The sequence below is a fragment of the Cottoperca gobio genome, chromosome 3 (assembly GCF_900634415.1).
Source record: "Cottoperca gobio chromosome 3, fCotGob3.1, whole genome shotgun sequence".
Taxonomy (NCBI): Eukaryota; Metazoa; Chordata; class Actinopteri; order Perciformes; family Bovichtidae; genus Cottoperca; species Cottoperca gobio.
In genome coordinates this window covers 16,133,004-16,151,075 of record NC_041357.1, presented here as the reverse complement: position 1 = coordinate 16,151,075, position 18,072 = coordinate 16,133,004, and the positions used below count along the sequence as shown (strand labels likewise).

The 18,072-nt window shown below is 38.2% G+C and overlaps 2 protein-coding genes across 6 annotated transcripts; both read right to left on the bottom strand.

The window, feature by feature from the left end:
- Nucleotides 1–363: 363 nt before the first annotated feature.
- mrpl16 (mitochondrial ribosomal protein L16) lies at nucleotides 364–2,944 on the bottom strand. Its single transcript, XM_029427915.1, has 5 exons — nucleotides 2,701–2,944; nucleotides 1,917–1,988; nucleotides 1,566–1,714; nucleotides 1,089–1,382; nucleotides 364–886 (listed from the first exon to the last, which is right to left on the bottom strand). The coding sequence occupies exons 1-5, from the start codon at nucleotides 2,768–2,770 to the stop codon at nucleotides 695–697; spliced, it is 777 nt and encodes a 258-aa protein (XP_029283775.1). The 5' UTR covers nucleotides 2,771–2,944; the 3' UTR covers nucleotides 364–694.
- Nucleotides 2,945–4,113: 1,169 nt separating this feature from the next.
- Nucleotides 4,114–18,070, bottom strand: tgfbrap1 (transforming growth factor, beta receptor associated protein 1). 5 transcript variants are annotated; one of them, XR_003834148.1, is made up of 14 exons: nucleotides 16,612–16,856; nucleotides 14,817–15,527; nucleotides 13,877–14,071; nucleotides 13,396–13,550; nucleotides 13,084–13,166; nucleotides 12,111–12,291; nucleotides 11,835–11,995; nucleotides 11,397–11,454; nucleotides 11,166–11,309; nucleotides 10,461–10,604; nucleotides 9,143–9,302; nucleotides 8,407–8,867; nucleotides 6,844–7,173; nucleotides 4,114–4,843 (listed from the first exon to the last, which is right to left on the bottom strand). XR_003834148.1 is itself a non-coding variant. In XM_029456422.1 (14 exons), exons 3-14 carry the CDS (start codon nucleotides 15,511–15,513, stop codon nucleotides 6,985–6,987), a joined length of 2,628 nt encoding a protein of 875 aa, XP_029312282.1. In that variant the 5' UTR covers nucleotides 15,514–15,527; nucleotides 16,612–16,830; nucleotides 17,912–18,070; the 3' UTR covers nucleotides 4,114–6,984. The 5 variants fall into 5 exon arrangements, 4 of the variants coding, with proteins under 4 accessions (XP_029312282.1, XP_029312299.1, XP_029312292.1 ...); XM_029456422.1 differs by adding an exon at nucleotides 17,912–18,070 and having other exon boundaries at nucleotides 4,114–7,173; nucleotides 16,612–16,830; XM_029456439.1 differs by having other exon boundaries at nucleotides 4,114–7,173; nucleotides 14,817–15,532; nucleotides 16,608–16,856.
- Nucleotides 18,071–18,072: the final 2 nt, after the last annotated feature.

The following is an 18,072-nucleotide window of genomic DNA, read 5'->3' as shown; positions in this document are numbered from 1 at the left end:
AATACTTTCATGCCCTTTCAGAGCCTAGATTGATTAAAAAAACTAGTTTTTATAAAAAATGGGAATGGGGGGATGGGGAATAACTTTTTCTTTACTTGTTTTTTTTCTTCTTCAATTGGATTAGGTGATTTGAGTGTTATTTTCAATCCAGAAGCCGGTGGTAATGCAACTTTTTGGACTATATTTTTATGGACTATTGTCTTTCTTATATTTTTCCTATATATGACTTTATAATTTACCAGCAAAACAACAAACCAGCGATTGAAATTCCACATTAAAACTGTAATCAATTGAATCAATCAATTAAATAAAAACAGGCGATCTCCACCTTTTATACAATTTACAAAATAAGAGGGTAAATACTTATGCAATCAACTGTTTTGTGTTTTTATTTATTCCAAAAGAATATCTGTAAAGATTAAATTTCACTTCTCTTTTACAGCTGATTAGACAGAAAGACCTTCAAATTCAATATTGTCACAATATTTGCACCACCATGTGAGTACATAATCTACTGTATTTATATTTTAAAGCAGGAAATGAGAGAAATATCGAAATACATTTTTCTAAAAAAACAAAAATGAAACAAGATTCCCAAATATGACTGAATATTTTTGGTTGATTCTTCCATGGTGTGGTCTGGATGGTGTAACAGAATTCCAGACACTGCAGCCATTTCGATCCCTCAGGTCTGTTACACCCTCCCCGGGGAGAAGAATTTGCCTGTGTAGTGTCCGTTGTTGCGCAGGTCTGAGGGGCTGAGCACTTTTCTGATACCCAGCATGTTGCCCTTCGCTATCTCCTTGAAGGTCCAAGGATTCTGATTGTTCTGCTCCATATCAACCTGCTTCTGCTGCAGGGCTGCTAGGCTCTCTCTGCTCACTACCTATAGGAAGAACACAATGAAAGGAATTATTCAATGGTTTTTAGGTATTGAACTCTCTAGGGACGTAACTCAGGGTATATACATACAGTACGATCCACTAAAAATATGCTTTTGACAAAAGTGCTCAAACCAAGTTAACTTTTGAAATATATATTAGACATCAATGGGTAAAGTACAGTATATACAGTATCAGTTATCTCACCTTGGCAGGGAAGGGTAGCTTCTTTGCCACGTTAATCAAGATATGCTCAATCTCCCCAAGCTCCAATTTTCCTCCCACTTCCACAATAAAACGACCGCAGCGAACAGGTGTCACATAGTGGTCGATGATGCCCTTGCCCCCGCCCATGCGCTGACCTAGACCTTTACGTGTGATAGGCTTATATGGGCTATTGATGCGCCACCGGGCAAATGTAGTCCGGGTATCCATCTTGCGGTTGATGGATAGACGGATCATGTCCATGTGACCCCATCGAAGGTAGCCCCCTCCCATGGCCTGAGCATCAAAGAGAGAGAAAGTTAAGTGTAAGGTAACTTTTAAATTTCATGCTCTGACTAACCACTTTTTATTTTTCACTTGGCATTAGGGGTGTAAGAAAATACAATATATCTTGATATAATATCGAGTATCAACATATTATGTTTTGTGATTCTCAAAAACTAAAATAAATCCACTAACCACAATAGCGTACTGTCCTTTAGTGAAAGTATTTGCTTTCACAGCTGGGCCTTGGATATCCCGTAGCTTCTTCATCTCTTTCTTATGATTTTTTAAGTTAGGAACCTTATTCACAACCTTCAGTTTGCGTTTCCCTGGCAACACCACATCTTTAGAGATAAAAACAAGAGTGAGGAATTATGAACAACTTTAACATACGGCATCAGGCAAGCGTGTGTACTTCTACAAAGATTTAAAATATCCAAAGACTGGACCAAGGACAGAGGCATGGGGAACTCTACGATGTGTGTTTTTACCCTCTACTGTATATAGACATATAACAATGCTACAATATAGAAACAAAATGATTACCACTGTGGTCTGGAGGGATGTCATGCGTCTTCAGGCCAGCAGCTAGGACTTTCAAGTGGCTGCGTAAAAGACCTGTAGAACAAAAAGCAGAAAACAGAACTGTCATATATTACTACTAATGATATAGTACTGCTCAGTTTCAAAAGTGAGCATTTAAACAAATGTCTCTTCAATGCCGAACAGCATGTGAGAGAGGGAGAGAAAAACTGGTGATTTTATGAGTTATTCTGATATTTTCCATTTGAGTAAAATAAGACCCATTTGGATGTATGGTGGTATTGTAAACGTGAACTTTGGGACTATGACTAAGTCTAAATTGTGTGTGTTTTTGCAGCTTAAGGAGACTTTGTGACTGTTGTTCTTGCGTGTCCCCTTTAGTAATCTTCTTAACACTAATGTCTCTATGTACTGTACCTTTTAAAACCATAGTGATTTATGGTTTTACTATATATATATATATATATATATATATATATATATATATATATATATATATATATATATATATGTTTTAAGTATCAAGTGCTCTAAGTTAGTAGTTGGTTGTGTCTCAATTATTGCCATAGTAGAATTGCTCTGCTTGCTGATATAGGTGGTGAATAACAGGCTATAACAGGCTATAACAGGCTGTCCAGAGACTACAACTTTAAAAAATCATTTTGGCTATCTCTAACAATTGCAGCAATGCTTACGGTCCCTATAAAACAAACCAATTAATACATATTTATATACATATATACACATTCATATATATTTCTAGTTAGCTAACTTGTGTTAACGTTACCTTGCTGGTGACCGTTGGCTCGACAGATACCGGTCAATCCGCCGACAGCCGCCTTGATAAAGGAAAACATGGTGTTAACGCTGTACAGTACACTACAAACACCAAACGGTCCCTTTGTGTGGTCGATATACGAGCATTTTAATGTTAATTAAACTGAATGATGAACATCATGCTCTGTACAAGGTCGCTGCCATAGCTGTGTGTTGCTTTCACTTCCGCCAGAAGAGGAGACACTTCCTGTATTGTGAGTGTTTTTCACAATAAATGCGTAATTTCTACAGCAAGTAATGTTGATTATTAGCTTGAAAGGCAAGTTGCTAGTTGATCAAAATATAAATCATTAGTGGCTGGAATGAATGACTTAGCCTTGTGTGCTTCCAAAAATATTGAATTGTTTAATTCGTGCACAAAAATTAATCAAAGCATGGGAACTTTAATTAAAGTTTTATAATTAAAAAATTAAGTTGAATTGAATAAAGGTAACGAATTACATCTCATGCGCACAAATGAGTAAATCATGGCCTCTATAGATTTGTTCTCTCTATTATCTTTTATCTAACATTAGCTGTCTTTGATTAATGATAACCGGTGATCGGGATGTCTTTGTGAAGTGTATTCACAATACATTTAAATATGGCATAGTCTAATGTTGAAAATGTGGGGGTTTGGGGAGGTTATATTACTATAATTCAATTCAATATAATTTTATTTGAATATGAACAAATTACCCAATTAAGAGTTACTGTAGCACATTACATCAACAGTCTATCATTTAATAAAGAGGTTTAATGAAGAGGTTTTAAAATTAAAAACTTTGATTCAGACATTATGAAAACCTTTAAACAATTTCCATTTCCACCCCTGAAGCAGTGCATTGGGGCTGTATTCTCCTGGTTACCTAGCTGGAGTAATAGCCATATAAACATTGACCTGCACATTATCATATCCTAAAACAAACCCGTCTTTTCTAGAGGGACATAAGTAACTATGTAAATATGTAACTTCTTTGCAGGCCTCTAAAGAGAAATACCTCATCAGCTCAGTGCTTTCTAAGGATGAAGAAAGACATTTCAGAATTATATTTGCACTGTTTCTTTTTGCACTTAGGAGTCAGCCTGTCACCTTCACACTGCAACAAGCCGGCAGCCACTTACAATTATAAAACAATCAGACATGGTGTTTTCGTACTAGAATCCATAACTATACTTTGATTCATTCGGAAGGATGCTAATTGGTAAACAGCGAAATACCAACGCTAACAACCCTCTACACAATTCCCCCTTTAATAATGTTTTGTCACATTTAAACCCGCAGCACGTTCATTGTCAAACGCCATTACAAGAGAGGAAAACACAAGTCATGCCAAAACACATATGGGAATTACCTTTAGGTGTGAAATTGAGACTCCATGAGTTGATATAGTTTTATGTTTATTAAAATGGGACGGATTTACTGTTTGTACACTCCATCCACATTGATTTAGAAAGCAACAAACAAGTACAAATGCAGTATATACATACCAGTATACATATATTTATAAAATACAATAGTTGTACTTTCTTTTCACACAACTGTACTGTATTTTTTAATTATTTGATGTCATGGTTAAGAGGCCTTTAAGCAAGATACACTTAAACTGTTCAGATAGAAAGATGCTGTGCATAAGCTGTGAATTTCTGTCATAGAAAGTGACTCAAGCCAACAGAATCAACACTATTCAGATCTCCATGTTCGAAAAATAGTCCCATGTTTGCACAAAGTTCCCTCACAGAAATGTAATGCAATTACAGAAGGCTAGCAACAACAGCACAGGCACCAGAAAAACAAGCAAACCCCACAACAGTGATGTGTTTAGGAACGTTGGACAATTGTAAAGTTCAAAATAAACTGAGGAGACACACTTATGTTCTTTTTGCTTGTTTTTAAAAGAAAATTATAGTGGATGGAGGCTTGTTTTTGGGAATACTGACCAATTTTCTTTTTCAGACAAAATTTTAATGAATATCTTGTACACAGTTTGTAGTGTGTAAGGGGTAAAGATTCATCGTCACGTCTTCTAATCTTAGAGAAGTTACCATCATCAATATTGCTTTTTATTTATAACTGTAAATCTGGGTGGGCATCTTCAGTGCGAGACACATATCTAGGACAAGAGACAAGTGTTAATTATGAAAAAGAAAACATGGAGGTACACAATGATTTAACTTTATAATGAGTGTATTCTGTGTACAGCAGCTTTACATAACATGTTTAGTTTTTGTCTGGCTTTTCTCTAAATGCTCTTTAATGAAATTCATGCGTCCTCTGCCAGCTCGTCTAACACACTTTTTCAAAGCGAGATAGTTTGACATAAACATCTTTTTAGCAAAGCTTCACCTCCAGCAGAAATTTAAGAATACGTCCCTGATTTCTGACTGTTCACACAATTTAGCAACACAGATTATGCATCTGCCATAAATTAAGTCTGTCTGGGAGAAACACTTATGAGGTCCAAGCTGTGCTCTATTGTTAAAACACCGAAGGACAATGTGGTCTCCTGTGATGACAAACCTGTTAACAATTTTAGGACTTCCTACGATATAATACTTCCACTTCTTTCTGTTTTTGGGAGGTGTGTCATGGTGAAAAGATTAAAGCAGTTATAAGAGATATGCATCAAGCCACATGTTGTTCTTAGACCATCAGAGCTGTAAATGTTTTTTTCTCTTAATTCCCATAAATTAATAAAAGCTGAGGAGTTATGTGCAGTGCAATATCATGCATTATGAGACAGACATTTTTCGAGTCATTGGTTACTTTGGTAAGGAATGGGGTAGAAATTCATCCTCATTGCCTGCTCAATCTGTGCCATGCCAATTCTGTACACTTTTCATCTTTCATAATAGCACAGTTGACTTTCAAAGCATGTCCTTTAAACAAAACCAGAGTATGTGTTTAAAAATCTGAAAGAAAAAGATGTGACAGGTTTGGAGTATTCGTTCCAAACAATATATTTGCTGTCGTTCTTTTTAACCATGAAAGAAATCCAAGGCATTTATTAGAATAATGATAAAGATTACCATGAAATAATTTCCATTAAAGTACATTTGATTTGTTTCAAATAAATTACACTCTACTGCCCTCTTGTGGTCAAATACATTTTTACAGCTTATATAAAAATGGAAATCTATTACATCACAATATATAAACTGTGAAAAAATACCTGAATAACCCATAAGTAGTAATGACCAAGATTACTTACAATTATCACACATCATTCAAATTGGCAAACTTAAATTCTAAATATTATTTAGGTTTTCCACTGATTGACATTTGTTTTGCGTCGATAGAATTTAAAATTAACTATAACTTTACCACTACGTTCTCTAGTCCAACAAGCAAAATGGATCTATGAGAGCAGGCGAGCGTTGAAGATCCCTCTCGATGGATTTAATGTGTTACTCAAAACCAGCCAAAATGTATGGAGCTTGATTTCACATGGTTTGATGATAGTCTCCACATCTGCTGACATATTATCAGTAAAGATTATTTGATTTGTGTTTAGAGGGTCAGTCTGAGGGTCCTTGAAGTAGTTTGAGTCATAATTTCATGTAGTGTTTTACACTGTTGTTGCGCCACAGACACACTGTTTCCTAACTCTGTTCACTAATAAGTCTGGATCCTTAGCAGCAGCGAGATCAGATCTCAGAGTAAAAGACTGACATAAAAGACTCCATTTCCATCCGTACTGATGATTCCATGTAGTATTTGACATTAAAAAAAAAAAAAGCTAACACGGCAATGTGCAAGTCAGGACAATATTAATACAATACCTATATGAGGGGATTAGACCAGAATTGTAAGAGTGGTAATACTACGCATGCTTCAGAAATATTTGCAACAGATTTTAAATATTTTGTTTTCTGTAGTTCAAGCAGTTTCTCAAATTCGATGACCTGTACAGTCCTGAACCACACAGATAAGCACAGGGGCCTTTCTTTAATTCATTATCTGTTTAAGTGGATAAATGGGCCGGCTGACTTTGCTGTTGTTTCTTACTTCTATTAAAAACTTGCAGTCTGACAGTGTGGTATAATTGCGGCACAGGAATAAATAGAAGAAATCCTCCGTTTCTCCCTTGCACTCTCACATACACATACTCACATACACACAGCTTTCTTTGCATTTCTCATTAACTCCACAGCAGACTTTACTATGGCAATGGGTGTTCTGTGCTCTTTGTTATCCCCACGGTCCTTTAGTTTGGTGCCTCACAGCTCACAGGGTAGTTTACAGGGTCAAGTATCACGTATGGTTACTGCTATTAGTTAACCGTCTCTTTGTGGGAGAGTCTCTCACTCTCTGGGCGACACAGTGAGTGTGGACAGGCACTCCACCTGGCAGACACACCACGTCCGGCTCACTGAAGGTGTTGTGGCACAGGTGGCACCCTTTTTTTTCAGACACAACGATTGGTTTCTTCCGGTCTTTCAACTGAGGAGAAAATACATGAAAGTAGAGTTAGAATGACTTAAAGCAGTAATGAGCACAACAATAACACTACAGGTGTTACAATTAAATGAGAGCGTGAAATATTTTATATTATTATTTTGTATTATACATTATTATTTTATAGACAATAAATGCTCCTCAGCATGTGTCAATACTAATCTGTTGACAGGTTACCTTTCCTGTACAGTATACATCACTCACTCCCTAATTTATGTTTTTGAGAAACCAGTTATATTAGCTACTTATAAAAGAAATTCAAAGTAATTCATGACAAAGAAATTAATTTCATCAATTCAATTTGTTTAAAAGAAAAATGCCTAAAACAATCAAATAGATAATACAAATAAATGCAAATCAATTTCCTGTCGATTGATTAAACGGCAGCTCTACTGCAGTTGTTAATTCATTATTAAATTGGTTTACTCATGATGAATCCATCCATTAATTATTAATATTATCAGTGCTGTTGTGAAACAAATAATCTTATCCTTTAAATCAGTGGTTCCCAAAGTGTGTGCGTGCGTGCGCGTGTGTGTGTACGCGTGTGTGTACGCGTGTGTGTACGCGTGTGCGTGTGTGTACGCGTGTGCACGCGTGTGTGTGCACGTGTGTGTGTGTGTGTGTGCACGCGTGTGTGCGTGTGCGTACGCGCGTGTGTGTGTGCGTACGCGTGTGTGTGTGTGTGTGTGTGCGTGCGTACGCGCGCGTGTGTGTGCGTACACAAAAAAATCTTGAATTTCAGGGGGGGGGGGGGGGGGGGGTGCAGCACAGGGAAACACTGTACTTTATCGGTACTTTGTCCTACACACTTATTTCACAATATAGAAACAATAGGTCTTTGTGCTTTGTCCTAAATATAAATAAAACAATAATTTTAGCCATTTGCGCATGGTGGGAAATATTAGAGTGTGACACAGGCTCTCTGCTAGTGTGAAGGAGAATAGCTAGTTTACAAGGACTAGGCTAAAAACAAATTCACAGAGTGAGAACAGTGATACTATATGTTATAGAGGGGATTTTGCACAGATATGAATACAGCAGTGCCCTGGCCACAGAAAGTTTGGGAACCACCGCTTTAAATAACAAAATTGGTAACAAAACAAAAAACATCTAATAAATGATGGTGTTGTACCCAAGCCTGTAAAACATTACAGCAAAACAAGTTTAGCAGTTAGTAGGAATTTACTTGCATGCTTTTTGTCATGTTTTTCTCACCCTGTCATGCAGCAGTTGAAGGTTTTCAGAGTGGGCTAGCCCAACAGCGATCTGGGAGGTGCGGCAGGCATGCATATTGGCCCTGATGGCTCGACCCAGAAAGGGCCGGAGCAGTTGCAGTGACCAGCCCTCAGGAAGCATGCGCAGGACACGGACTGCATCGAACACCTCGCCATGCCGATTTAGGAGATCCACTGCCGCCATCTCCAGGTCTCCACCCCCTGCTGCTTCCTGGGATTTTTCAGGAAGGCTTCGGTCTAGATACACCCCCAAGAGGAGGTGAAATAGATGCTGTCGGTAAGAAGAATCCCGACAAGAAGAGGCCCATATACAGAAGGCCTCAGCAGACTGGTAGTCTCTCAGCTTGTGTACCAATATGTGCAGAGCTTTATCATGCTCCTCCAATTTTCCATGTAGTGTTGCACGCTCTAGCAGCAGTTGTTCACAGTTCTCCATCTTACCTAAACAGAGCAGGAGAACATGAAATATTAAGCGTTGAAACCTGCACAATGATCTCTCTTTGTGACTTTGGACAATCACACCTTGCTATCAAGGAGTCTGCATTGCATTTATAATGCTACAATCTGTCATACGATATGCGTTTAGTCTAAGATGACATGGTTATCAGTTGTACTATAACAAGCTGAACATCATTACATCAAAGTTTACACAAAAATAGATCCATCTTAAAAATAAAATATATAAATGTCGTGGCATCTTGAGACTTGTGGCTCACCTAAAAGAAACTGTGCACGGTAAAGGTTGGACTCCCTGAGCAGAGCTTGGAGCCTTTCTCTAGCTCTGGTGAGCCGCTCTTCATCCGTTGGCGACTTCGACAGCAGTGACAAGACCCTCTCCAGGTACAACACGGCCAGGTGCGTGTGGAACTTCTCTTTCTGCATCACAAACATGGAAGAAAACTATCGGAATTCAATGGGGAGGTGCTTGGATGTAAAGAGATAGAGCAGAAACAGTTATCTTAAAGAGACTATGTTCACATTTATTGTAAATTGCAATACTAACTTGATTAAGCAGCCTTTTTCTATTTAGCTTGATCTGAAGGTTAATTAAAGATGGGCTCAAACTACACCAACCAGTCTAGTTGCAGTTTACATCTATGTCTGTCGAAAATGTCAACACTTTTAACCCATTAGATATTTGTGTGAAATAATTATAATAATCAGAATTAGCATCATCTTGAGTTTTGAGGTCACATTGACCTGGACCTTTGACAACCAATTTCTAATCAGTTCATCTTGGAGCCCAAGTGGACGTTTGTACCAAATTTGAAGAAATTCCCTGAATGCTTTCCTCAGATATCGTATTGACGAGAACGGGACGGACGGACGGACAACACAAAAACACAACGCCTCTGGCCGTGGTTGTCCCGAGGGCATAACGTTATTTATGGAGGCATTAAAAGAAAGACAGCGTTGTATACCAACAGGATCCACCTTCATAACAAGTACCGATATGCCCATAAGAAAGGCTGTTATTCCTCATGTAGTACAGAGGAGCATGATGTAACCAACTGTTGTACTGGACGACTTCTCAGAGTGAGCAGAGCACTCCAAGAGAAATTATCTTAAATTAAGTTTTAAAAACTCATAAACATTCATACTTCCAGTACTTAAATGTTGCAGGACTACTGTGAGGAGCCAGATCGAAATTGAATGTACATAGGCTTTAAAAAAGGCAAACAAACTTCACATCAGGGTTGTAGGAGGAAGTCAAGGGACAGTGAAAACCACCGTGTCATGTGACTCGCTACAGATTTAAAGCGTGGTCAATAGTGAGAGTGTTGCAGTTCATATCTAAATAGATCTATGGTAATAACGCAAGTTATTACTTTGGAGAACCGACACGGCTGGGAAATTCCTCTACTTATAACCAAGGTTAGTTTGGTTCAGCTACAACACAGCAACTCTGGGTCTCGTACATATTTTGTGTGTATTGCTCAAGGACAAAGCCAACCACTCGATGCCACCGAGAGCTGAACCAGGCTCTCTCTCAGCACAAACCCCCAGCTGATATTTGTATCTGTTTTATTGTACCTTCATCCTTCTCTCCAGCACCAGGTGTTCCAGGTAGAGAAGCAGCGGCTGGCTGTGCTTCCCCAGGTAAGTGATGGCATCATCAGGGTTCAGGTCTGGTAGATCTTTACTGGCAGGCCTCTTAGTAAAGATGTGGACACCTATCTATGATCAAAAAGGGAAAGAAAGGGTTACGACTATAGCTCTACCACTTCATTTATTTACCCAAATGAGAAAATAATGGCATAAAATGATAATCTGGCATGAAGGCAAAAGCATGCACAATAAGATAGTCAGTGTTACAAGAACAGACGTACTGCAAAAAAAGCACATTAAGTCTTTCTGCTTCTGATCTATTCAAGCCACACATGAATGGAGTTGTATGGTGGTAAATATGAAGAAGCTCAATAAGAACTTATTTTTATTGAAAAAGGAACAGAAGAAATGGTTTGAGAGCACTGAGAAGAAGATCCCACCTCTCCTGCCATCCTGTACTTTTGTTTTGCATTCAATTGTCCAATGTTCAATGTGGACTGCAGAGAATTGTTACTTATTTTTAGATTTGTATAATTACACTTATGTGCATCTTAAATTATATAATTTTTTTAATTTGCACGTTTTTTTCCTCTTCTGTTACTCGAGGGCCACCGATTACATTTTTATTTGAAATGTACACGAGATAAAAAGTCAAGTTTTTGAGGTCATTTAAAAGTCCTGGTAACCTACGGTGGGATCCTTCTGCAAGGCCCAGTCTGCATACTTCCATACAAGGTCCAGGTTGGAGCAGGAGCAGAGAAAGTCCACAATGTACTCATAAAGGCCAGATCTTGTGGAGTCCTGCAAATCCCCATCTACCACGCGAATCCACAACTGTCCGAACAAATAAAGAAGGAATACGTTAAATACGTGAAACATGCTGCTGCTGATGAGACTGAGACTCGTTTTAGGTGTACATACCTGAAGTGCTGCCGAATCCTGACCATTATAATGATAGAGCAGCCCAAGTGCAAAATATCTACGAGGGAGAAAAAGAAAAAGACAGAAAATGAAGCAAAGCCACTCACTGGAGAATATGTTTTTATACAAATTAATTAAATTGGCTCCCCAATTAATTAATTAATAAAATGGTCCCCAATTGTCCTGCTAATTACAGTTTTATGACACAATCAAATGGAGAGTACCATTTCACCCTGATCACTCTTTATCAAGCAGTGGATTTACAGTCACAATTTAAAAATGTGTGAATACGGTTTCAGATTAATTATATTTGTGTGAGAGCATCTTTGAATTATAAAATGTCTGTTAAAATACAGAGATTTTCTTTCTGTAATAATAAGAAGAATAAACTTATCTTCCAACTTATCTCTAGCAACCCAAAAAATCTAGAATACACACTTGTGATATTTCTCCAGCCATGGGATGCTGTCTGCTAGTAGGCAGGCGTTGTCTGAAGCTAGCAGGTCTAGAAGGCTGTCATGATCCTGTTCAGCATACAGCTTTAACAGCGCAGTGTCCACGTCCTCTCTACAGCCATTGGCCACCTCTGTGCTCCGTACCTGTGTGTGGCGATAAGAAACACATTATGTACATTTGTAACATTACAAATACTTCTGACAAGTGAACTCACTCCAAAAGTATGCATATATGTATACATTTCCCCACTTAATTTACCTCGCCCAAATAACTGATAAGGAATTTCTTGCATCGCAGCACTTTTTCCTGGTCGCCCTGTGCCAAGTGGTTGAGATCTGCAAACTCATGGAGAGGAGGGTGGCAGCGTGTGAACGAAGAGGACGCGGGCAGCAACAGTGGGTAGAGGGATATCAGCTCCCGCACATCCAGCTGACCCTTCCTGCAAATATAAAAAAGGTAGAGGGGGGGTGATAATGAGTGAAGCAATCAAGAACTACAAGCCAGGGACTAGAGTAACTAAAAGCAGTTATAGAAGGCACACAACATCTCATAGGTTGCACAATCTTCAACATTTGTTATAATGTGCATTGGTATGGCAGAAAAGTAAACGTTAAGAGACTAAATAAAAATTAATTCAAAGTTCCTTTGCCAAACTTTCAAACAAGAAAATACACACGACTTGAAGCGTAACTTGCTGCGCAGAGGCATTTATAAAGTTATAAACTAATTACAAAGATTGGGAACTAAAGGTTCCCACTAAGGTGCATGAGTAGTAGTAGTAGTTGGTGGAGAAACAGTTATGGCTACTTATGGGGTAACAACTTTGGTCAAGTAACCAAAATTGGTTGTTCTGTGAAAGACGGGTGTTAAGAAAGTTTCTTGCAGTGTTCTACAAAAAGGTTTTCGCCATGGAAGAAAAGCTCAAGTCAAAATGAATTAACAGGCTATGAAGACAGAAGAATAGGAATTGGAAAACATGAATACGACTTGAGTGATTGCTGTTCAAGGGTTAACAATTTATTTTAAGTGAATTCATTTAAATTCTTGAACAAGCACTGCTCAACATGGCCTTGTATGTGAGGGTGAGTAATATCAGTTAAAATACAAAAGTATACATAAAACCTTTCTAGGAAAACATGGGACCTGAATGGTACTTGCTAAATTCAGACAGTTTAATCCCACGACAAAACAGGTAGTTTAACAAACAACTAACACTCAGTCGGACTCTTACCTGAAGTGTTCTTTTGCTTCCAAAAACTGAAGTTGGCCAAACTGTATGAAACCCGCCTGCTGGAGGATTCTTTTGTGCAAAATCTGTACAAGTAGGAAGTGACAATACATGAAACAAGTGTTTTTTTTAGTTTAGAGAAATACTGTCAATAATGTCATAGTTTACATTAAAGATCGCAGCTCAGGCAGCGTTATCATATTATCATTAGTTAAAAGTGATGCCAGTATCATTGTATGGCCCCTGAATCACACATGACGTCATCTTTTCGACATAGTTCAGCCATAAAGTCAAAAACAACACACAGTTTCTTACCTGGAACTTGTCTTTTGGAATATTTTGCTGCGCTCCCTCTGTGAGGATGAGCGCCTCCTCCACTCTGTGACCGGCCAGTAAGTCTTGGATCTGTCTCTCGAGGGGCAGGGGTACCAGGACATACACCGCCTTAGTGGAAGCCAGAATGACCTTTCCTAAAAAACACACAACACTCACAGGTCAGAACTTTAACACTCTCAAACAGCCACTAACAAGCATTGTGATATCACAACAAGTGGCTTGTTAATATATAACAAACAGACTCAAATAGATTTTATTCCTGTGGCTGACACCTTTTACACCCTGAAAGATTCTGAAAAATATCATAAATAGTAACATGGTTGAGCTTGTAGTTAACCTTTGTGACCATTAAAACCTGCACATTGCATGAACATCTATTAGATAAAATCCCTCCTTCTGATTTATTTTGGTAAATATGGTTTTGATTAGACGAAATAAGTTGTCCAATATGTGAAGATACCTTCAAAGTCTTGCAGAATGTGTCCATCCCTGAATGAAAGGGTTTGTTTTAGCTGTTGGTCTAACATGCTGTGGACGGTGATAAAGCTTTCATCCAAAGCCACCACGTACGGAAAAGACACAGCAGCACCAATCACGCTCTCTGACCAGTTGACCGGAGCTCGCTGAGATACTCCTTCTGCATTGGCAAACATTCCTGGGGGAGGATTCAGAGAAACAATTAAAAAAGACAAACACGGATATGTCATGCAAACACTCTAGTAAGTCAACAAATACTCAATTTAAAGAAAAGCAGATGCATACTGTCTGAAAATAATGGAGGTTTTAGAGTCTTAAGAATAATTGACTGCATGAAAGATACTGTGCATAAATTAAAACAAAATAATCAATACGTGAAAGTGTCATAAATGTGTTAGTTGCAATCATTGAGTGCAACATGAAACTGTTAATGGGTACAAACTAATTAAAAATTAAAAATCACCAATTCTTTAATTTCTGCAATGTTCACAAAATTAAAAATAAAGATCACACCAAATTGTTTTCCGTTTTTAAAACCTGATGATATATGACACGGATTTCGAAAATGCTCCATTAATAAAGAATATTATCACGGTCATACAGGTAGAAGAATTGTGGAAAACCAGTAGGGACATTAAGGCATACAATTATTTATTAATTAAATTAATTAATGGACATTAGTATCACATTTGACAGTACTTCCCTGCTGTAAAACACAAAGTTTCAGTCACTCTCTGACTCAGTCTCACTTGTTTTTAGATCTCTATCATAACATCTAGCGGCAGCTCACAGCAACATACCAAGAAGAAATATTCACAACCTTTTTACATTACGTTTATGACTTTGTAATAACTTCTAAAGGCCTCTTCTTCTGAGGGAATTGAATTGAATGCTTTTAAAGATCTGTTTTTGTCCTGACTTACCCAGACCACCTGGTGCTGCTAAGAGGAACTCCTCCCTGCCGATCCTCTTCACAATGGGTCTCCTCTCTTCACTGTTGTAAGGGAAGAGGTCTTGGGAGGCTCCTGTGTTGTAGTTCAGAATCATGTACTGTGTAGCGAGGGCCAGGCACAAGAAGTAACCGTCAACACTGATGGCACAGGGTTGTTCGGGAGTGGTCACCTCTTTGACCAGCTGCACTCTGTCCTCATACACCATGTAAATCTGCACCGTCCGCCGCTTGGAGGAGAGGACACCCATTTCCACACAGAACGGATCACCGTTAACCGGGTTCTCATTAACGCAGAACGCTGCCACACCTCTGATCTTGGCTCCACCTCCTGCTGCCGACGGCACGGTCTCCAGTGTCACCATGTCGACCAGGAACACTATTCCATCGCAAAGCACAATTAGACGCTCCAAAGCGGAGGCAGCACGCAACTCAGCAACTGGTTTCTTGAGGCCAAGATATTTGTGCAGCAGCTTCTGAGCAGAGTAGCTCAGTTTCCCTTTGGAGGAAGTGACCTCGTCCAGCAGGAAGTGGTGAATGAAGCAGTCATTGGTGCCCATGTACAAGTGCTTTCCACAGCATTCAATGCACTCGATGTTGATGCGAGCCTTGTCGCCCATGAGGAGATCTCGCTCCACAGCGGGGACTAGCTCAAAAGCCTTCACACTCATCTCAGTCAAGGCATCTACACTAGATGATACAAAGCAGACAGGCATCAACAAAACTGCAGACAAAAAAAAAAATCGAAATTACTTTTGCTCATCATTAAAACATCATCTTGGGCTCTGGGAAACATTTCTTACAATGTACTGGTATTTTATAGATCAAACAATTAATTGCCTAATAATTCAAATGCAAAGAGTTGTTAGCAGCCTTATATAACCTCGCTTGGGCGCCAGAAGATCTGGCATTGAGCCTTTGGCTGTGGGATGATGATGATGATGATTACAGATTACAATACATGTTTACATATTAGGACTATGATTTAGCTAAGGGTTTGTTGAGGATTTACCGTCAACACGTGAAAGTGTTATGCGTTTAAAACGTTGTGGACACATACATATAATTAGTTATGTATAAATGACTAATAAAAATAAATATTTCTTTCCTTAGACACTGAATGGTGAAGATATCTTCAATGTCTGTCCTGTTATGGTAATTTAGCTCCTTCACTACAATTGTATAGTTAATTCGCATCCTTACACAAATCTCCTATGTTATGTCTTGAAGCTAAATGAGTCATCTTTCCTAGACAGTAATTATATTGAGTCTCATTAGGATGGATTTATTATTTTCAGCAGTTCTTGAAAACATTAGCTAACACACTCTCTCATGTAACGTAACGTTGCTAAAGTAGTGACAGCTAATCACGCTAGCTAGCTTGACACATCCATAGAAGCTAACGGCAGTACCAAAACAAAGTTAACCGGTTAACACTGGCGGTCTAGTGGTAGAGTATTGTGTTTGTATGGTAAAGTAGATTAAGTGTGTCAGCAAGTCGTGGTCAAATTTTAATTGATTATATTAGGTAGTTTAAGGGCGAGCTATCTAGGCTAACATTAGCTTTAAAAGACCAGTGATGCCAATGCTAGCTAGCTATTTAACGCTGAGCTCGATGTTCAATGTGGCTAAAGAAGGGTTTTTAATTATGTGTCTCGCTGGCTGCATGTCCAAAGAATAAGCACCTAACATTAGTTTCCAACCGGCCTGCCCTTCCCTTGAGATGATGCTCCCTCCCTAGTTTCTCCAGGATCTGTTAGCATACCTACCGCTTCAGACAGCGTTCAGGACGGCAGGCCGGATCACCACAAACAGGCGAACTACTCCAAAAAGAGCCGCCACGACATATATGGAAAGTTGAACAATATAGCCATGGTGGTTGGGTCGGCACCGCGCCGACAGGTGGAAATTACAGCTTGAATCGGGAGCGTTTAGGTATTCCTTGTCCAGTATAAAACGCCGCCCATTTGCACTGAAACTCCTGCTGGCTGCAGGTGGTACAGGGGTGCGTTCAAGACCATCAAACAAGGAGAAAAGTTGATAGATTTCTCAACACATTTCAAACTGACTTCTTAAATACGAAAATATAAATAAAACATAGTCAGAGGTGGACGAAGTGTTCAGATGCATTCCTGCATTCAAAATGGTAAAAGTAAAAAAGTATTAGAAATAAAATATACAACATGTAAACGTAGTCATTCTGCACAACAGGTCATTTCAGAATAGTATTTGTTATATTATTGAATTATAATTATTAATGCTTTAATGTGTTCATCACTTTTCAGTGATAGCTTGTAAATTGCACCAAGAGATCAATACAATTGTATCTTACCTATAATAATATATGATCGATTACGTGTTTATTACTATATTATTAAGTAACTAAAGATACATGTAGTGGAGTAAAAAGTGCAATATTTGTTTGAACAAGGTTTGTCGGTCTAATGAGTTGTAAATTGAACATTTTACAGACACAAAATATCAGTGGAGCCCCCTAATATCTTCTGGTTCCTTAAACATTTGACTGTCTTGGTAACAGTGTTTAAGAGACATGGTTTGAATCAGCTCCATCTTTACCAGCTGCAACATTAAAGTCATTTACACATTAGTGCATCACTAATTATAATCCAGTAATATAATATAGGCCTATATTAGGAATGAAACAAGTAGTCGATTAATTGATGAATTGATGAATTGATGAATCGATCGACTATTTTAATAATCAGTTAATTGTTTGAATAATTCTTCAAACAAAAATGCCAAATATTTGATGGTTCAAGTTTGTCATTTGTTTGGTTTTGCTGCTTTTCTTTCTCTCATGTGGTATTTAATCGAATATCTTTAGGTTGGTCAGACACTAAAAGGGCTTTCCAAAATTGCCTTTCATAGGCTAAACTAATTAATCGAAAACAGTAATCCTAAGAATAATCAATACAAATAATTGTTAGTTGCAGTAACTTTGCAGTATTTTTACTTTTGGTACATTTTGATCTTAATGCATGATTCTAATAATAGTAATAATAATAAATAAAACAAATAGTACTTGTACAAATACTTGTATAACTTCACCTGCAAGATGTTCTTGTCCACTAACTGCGCAGTATAAATTAATGTTGTAATTGTATTTAATGTTTTGAGAACTCCAAAACAAACCTAAAACTAAATAACTGTAACTAACAATGAAAGGTCAAACTGTCTCTGAACGCAACTCGGCCGCTTTTCACCCAGGA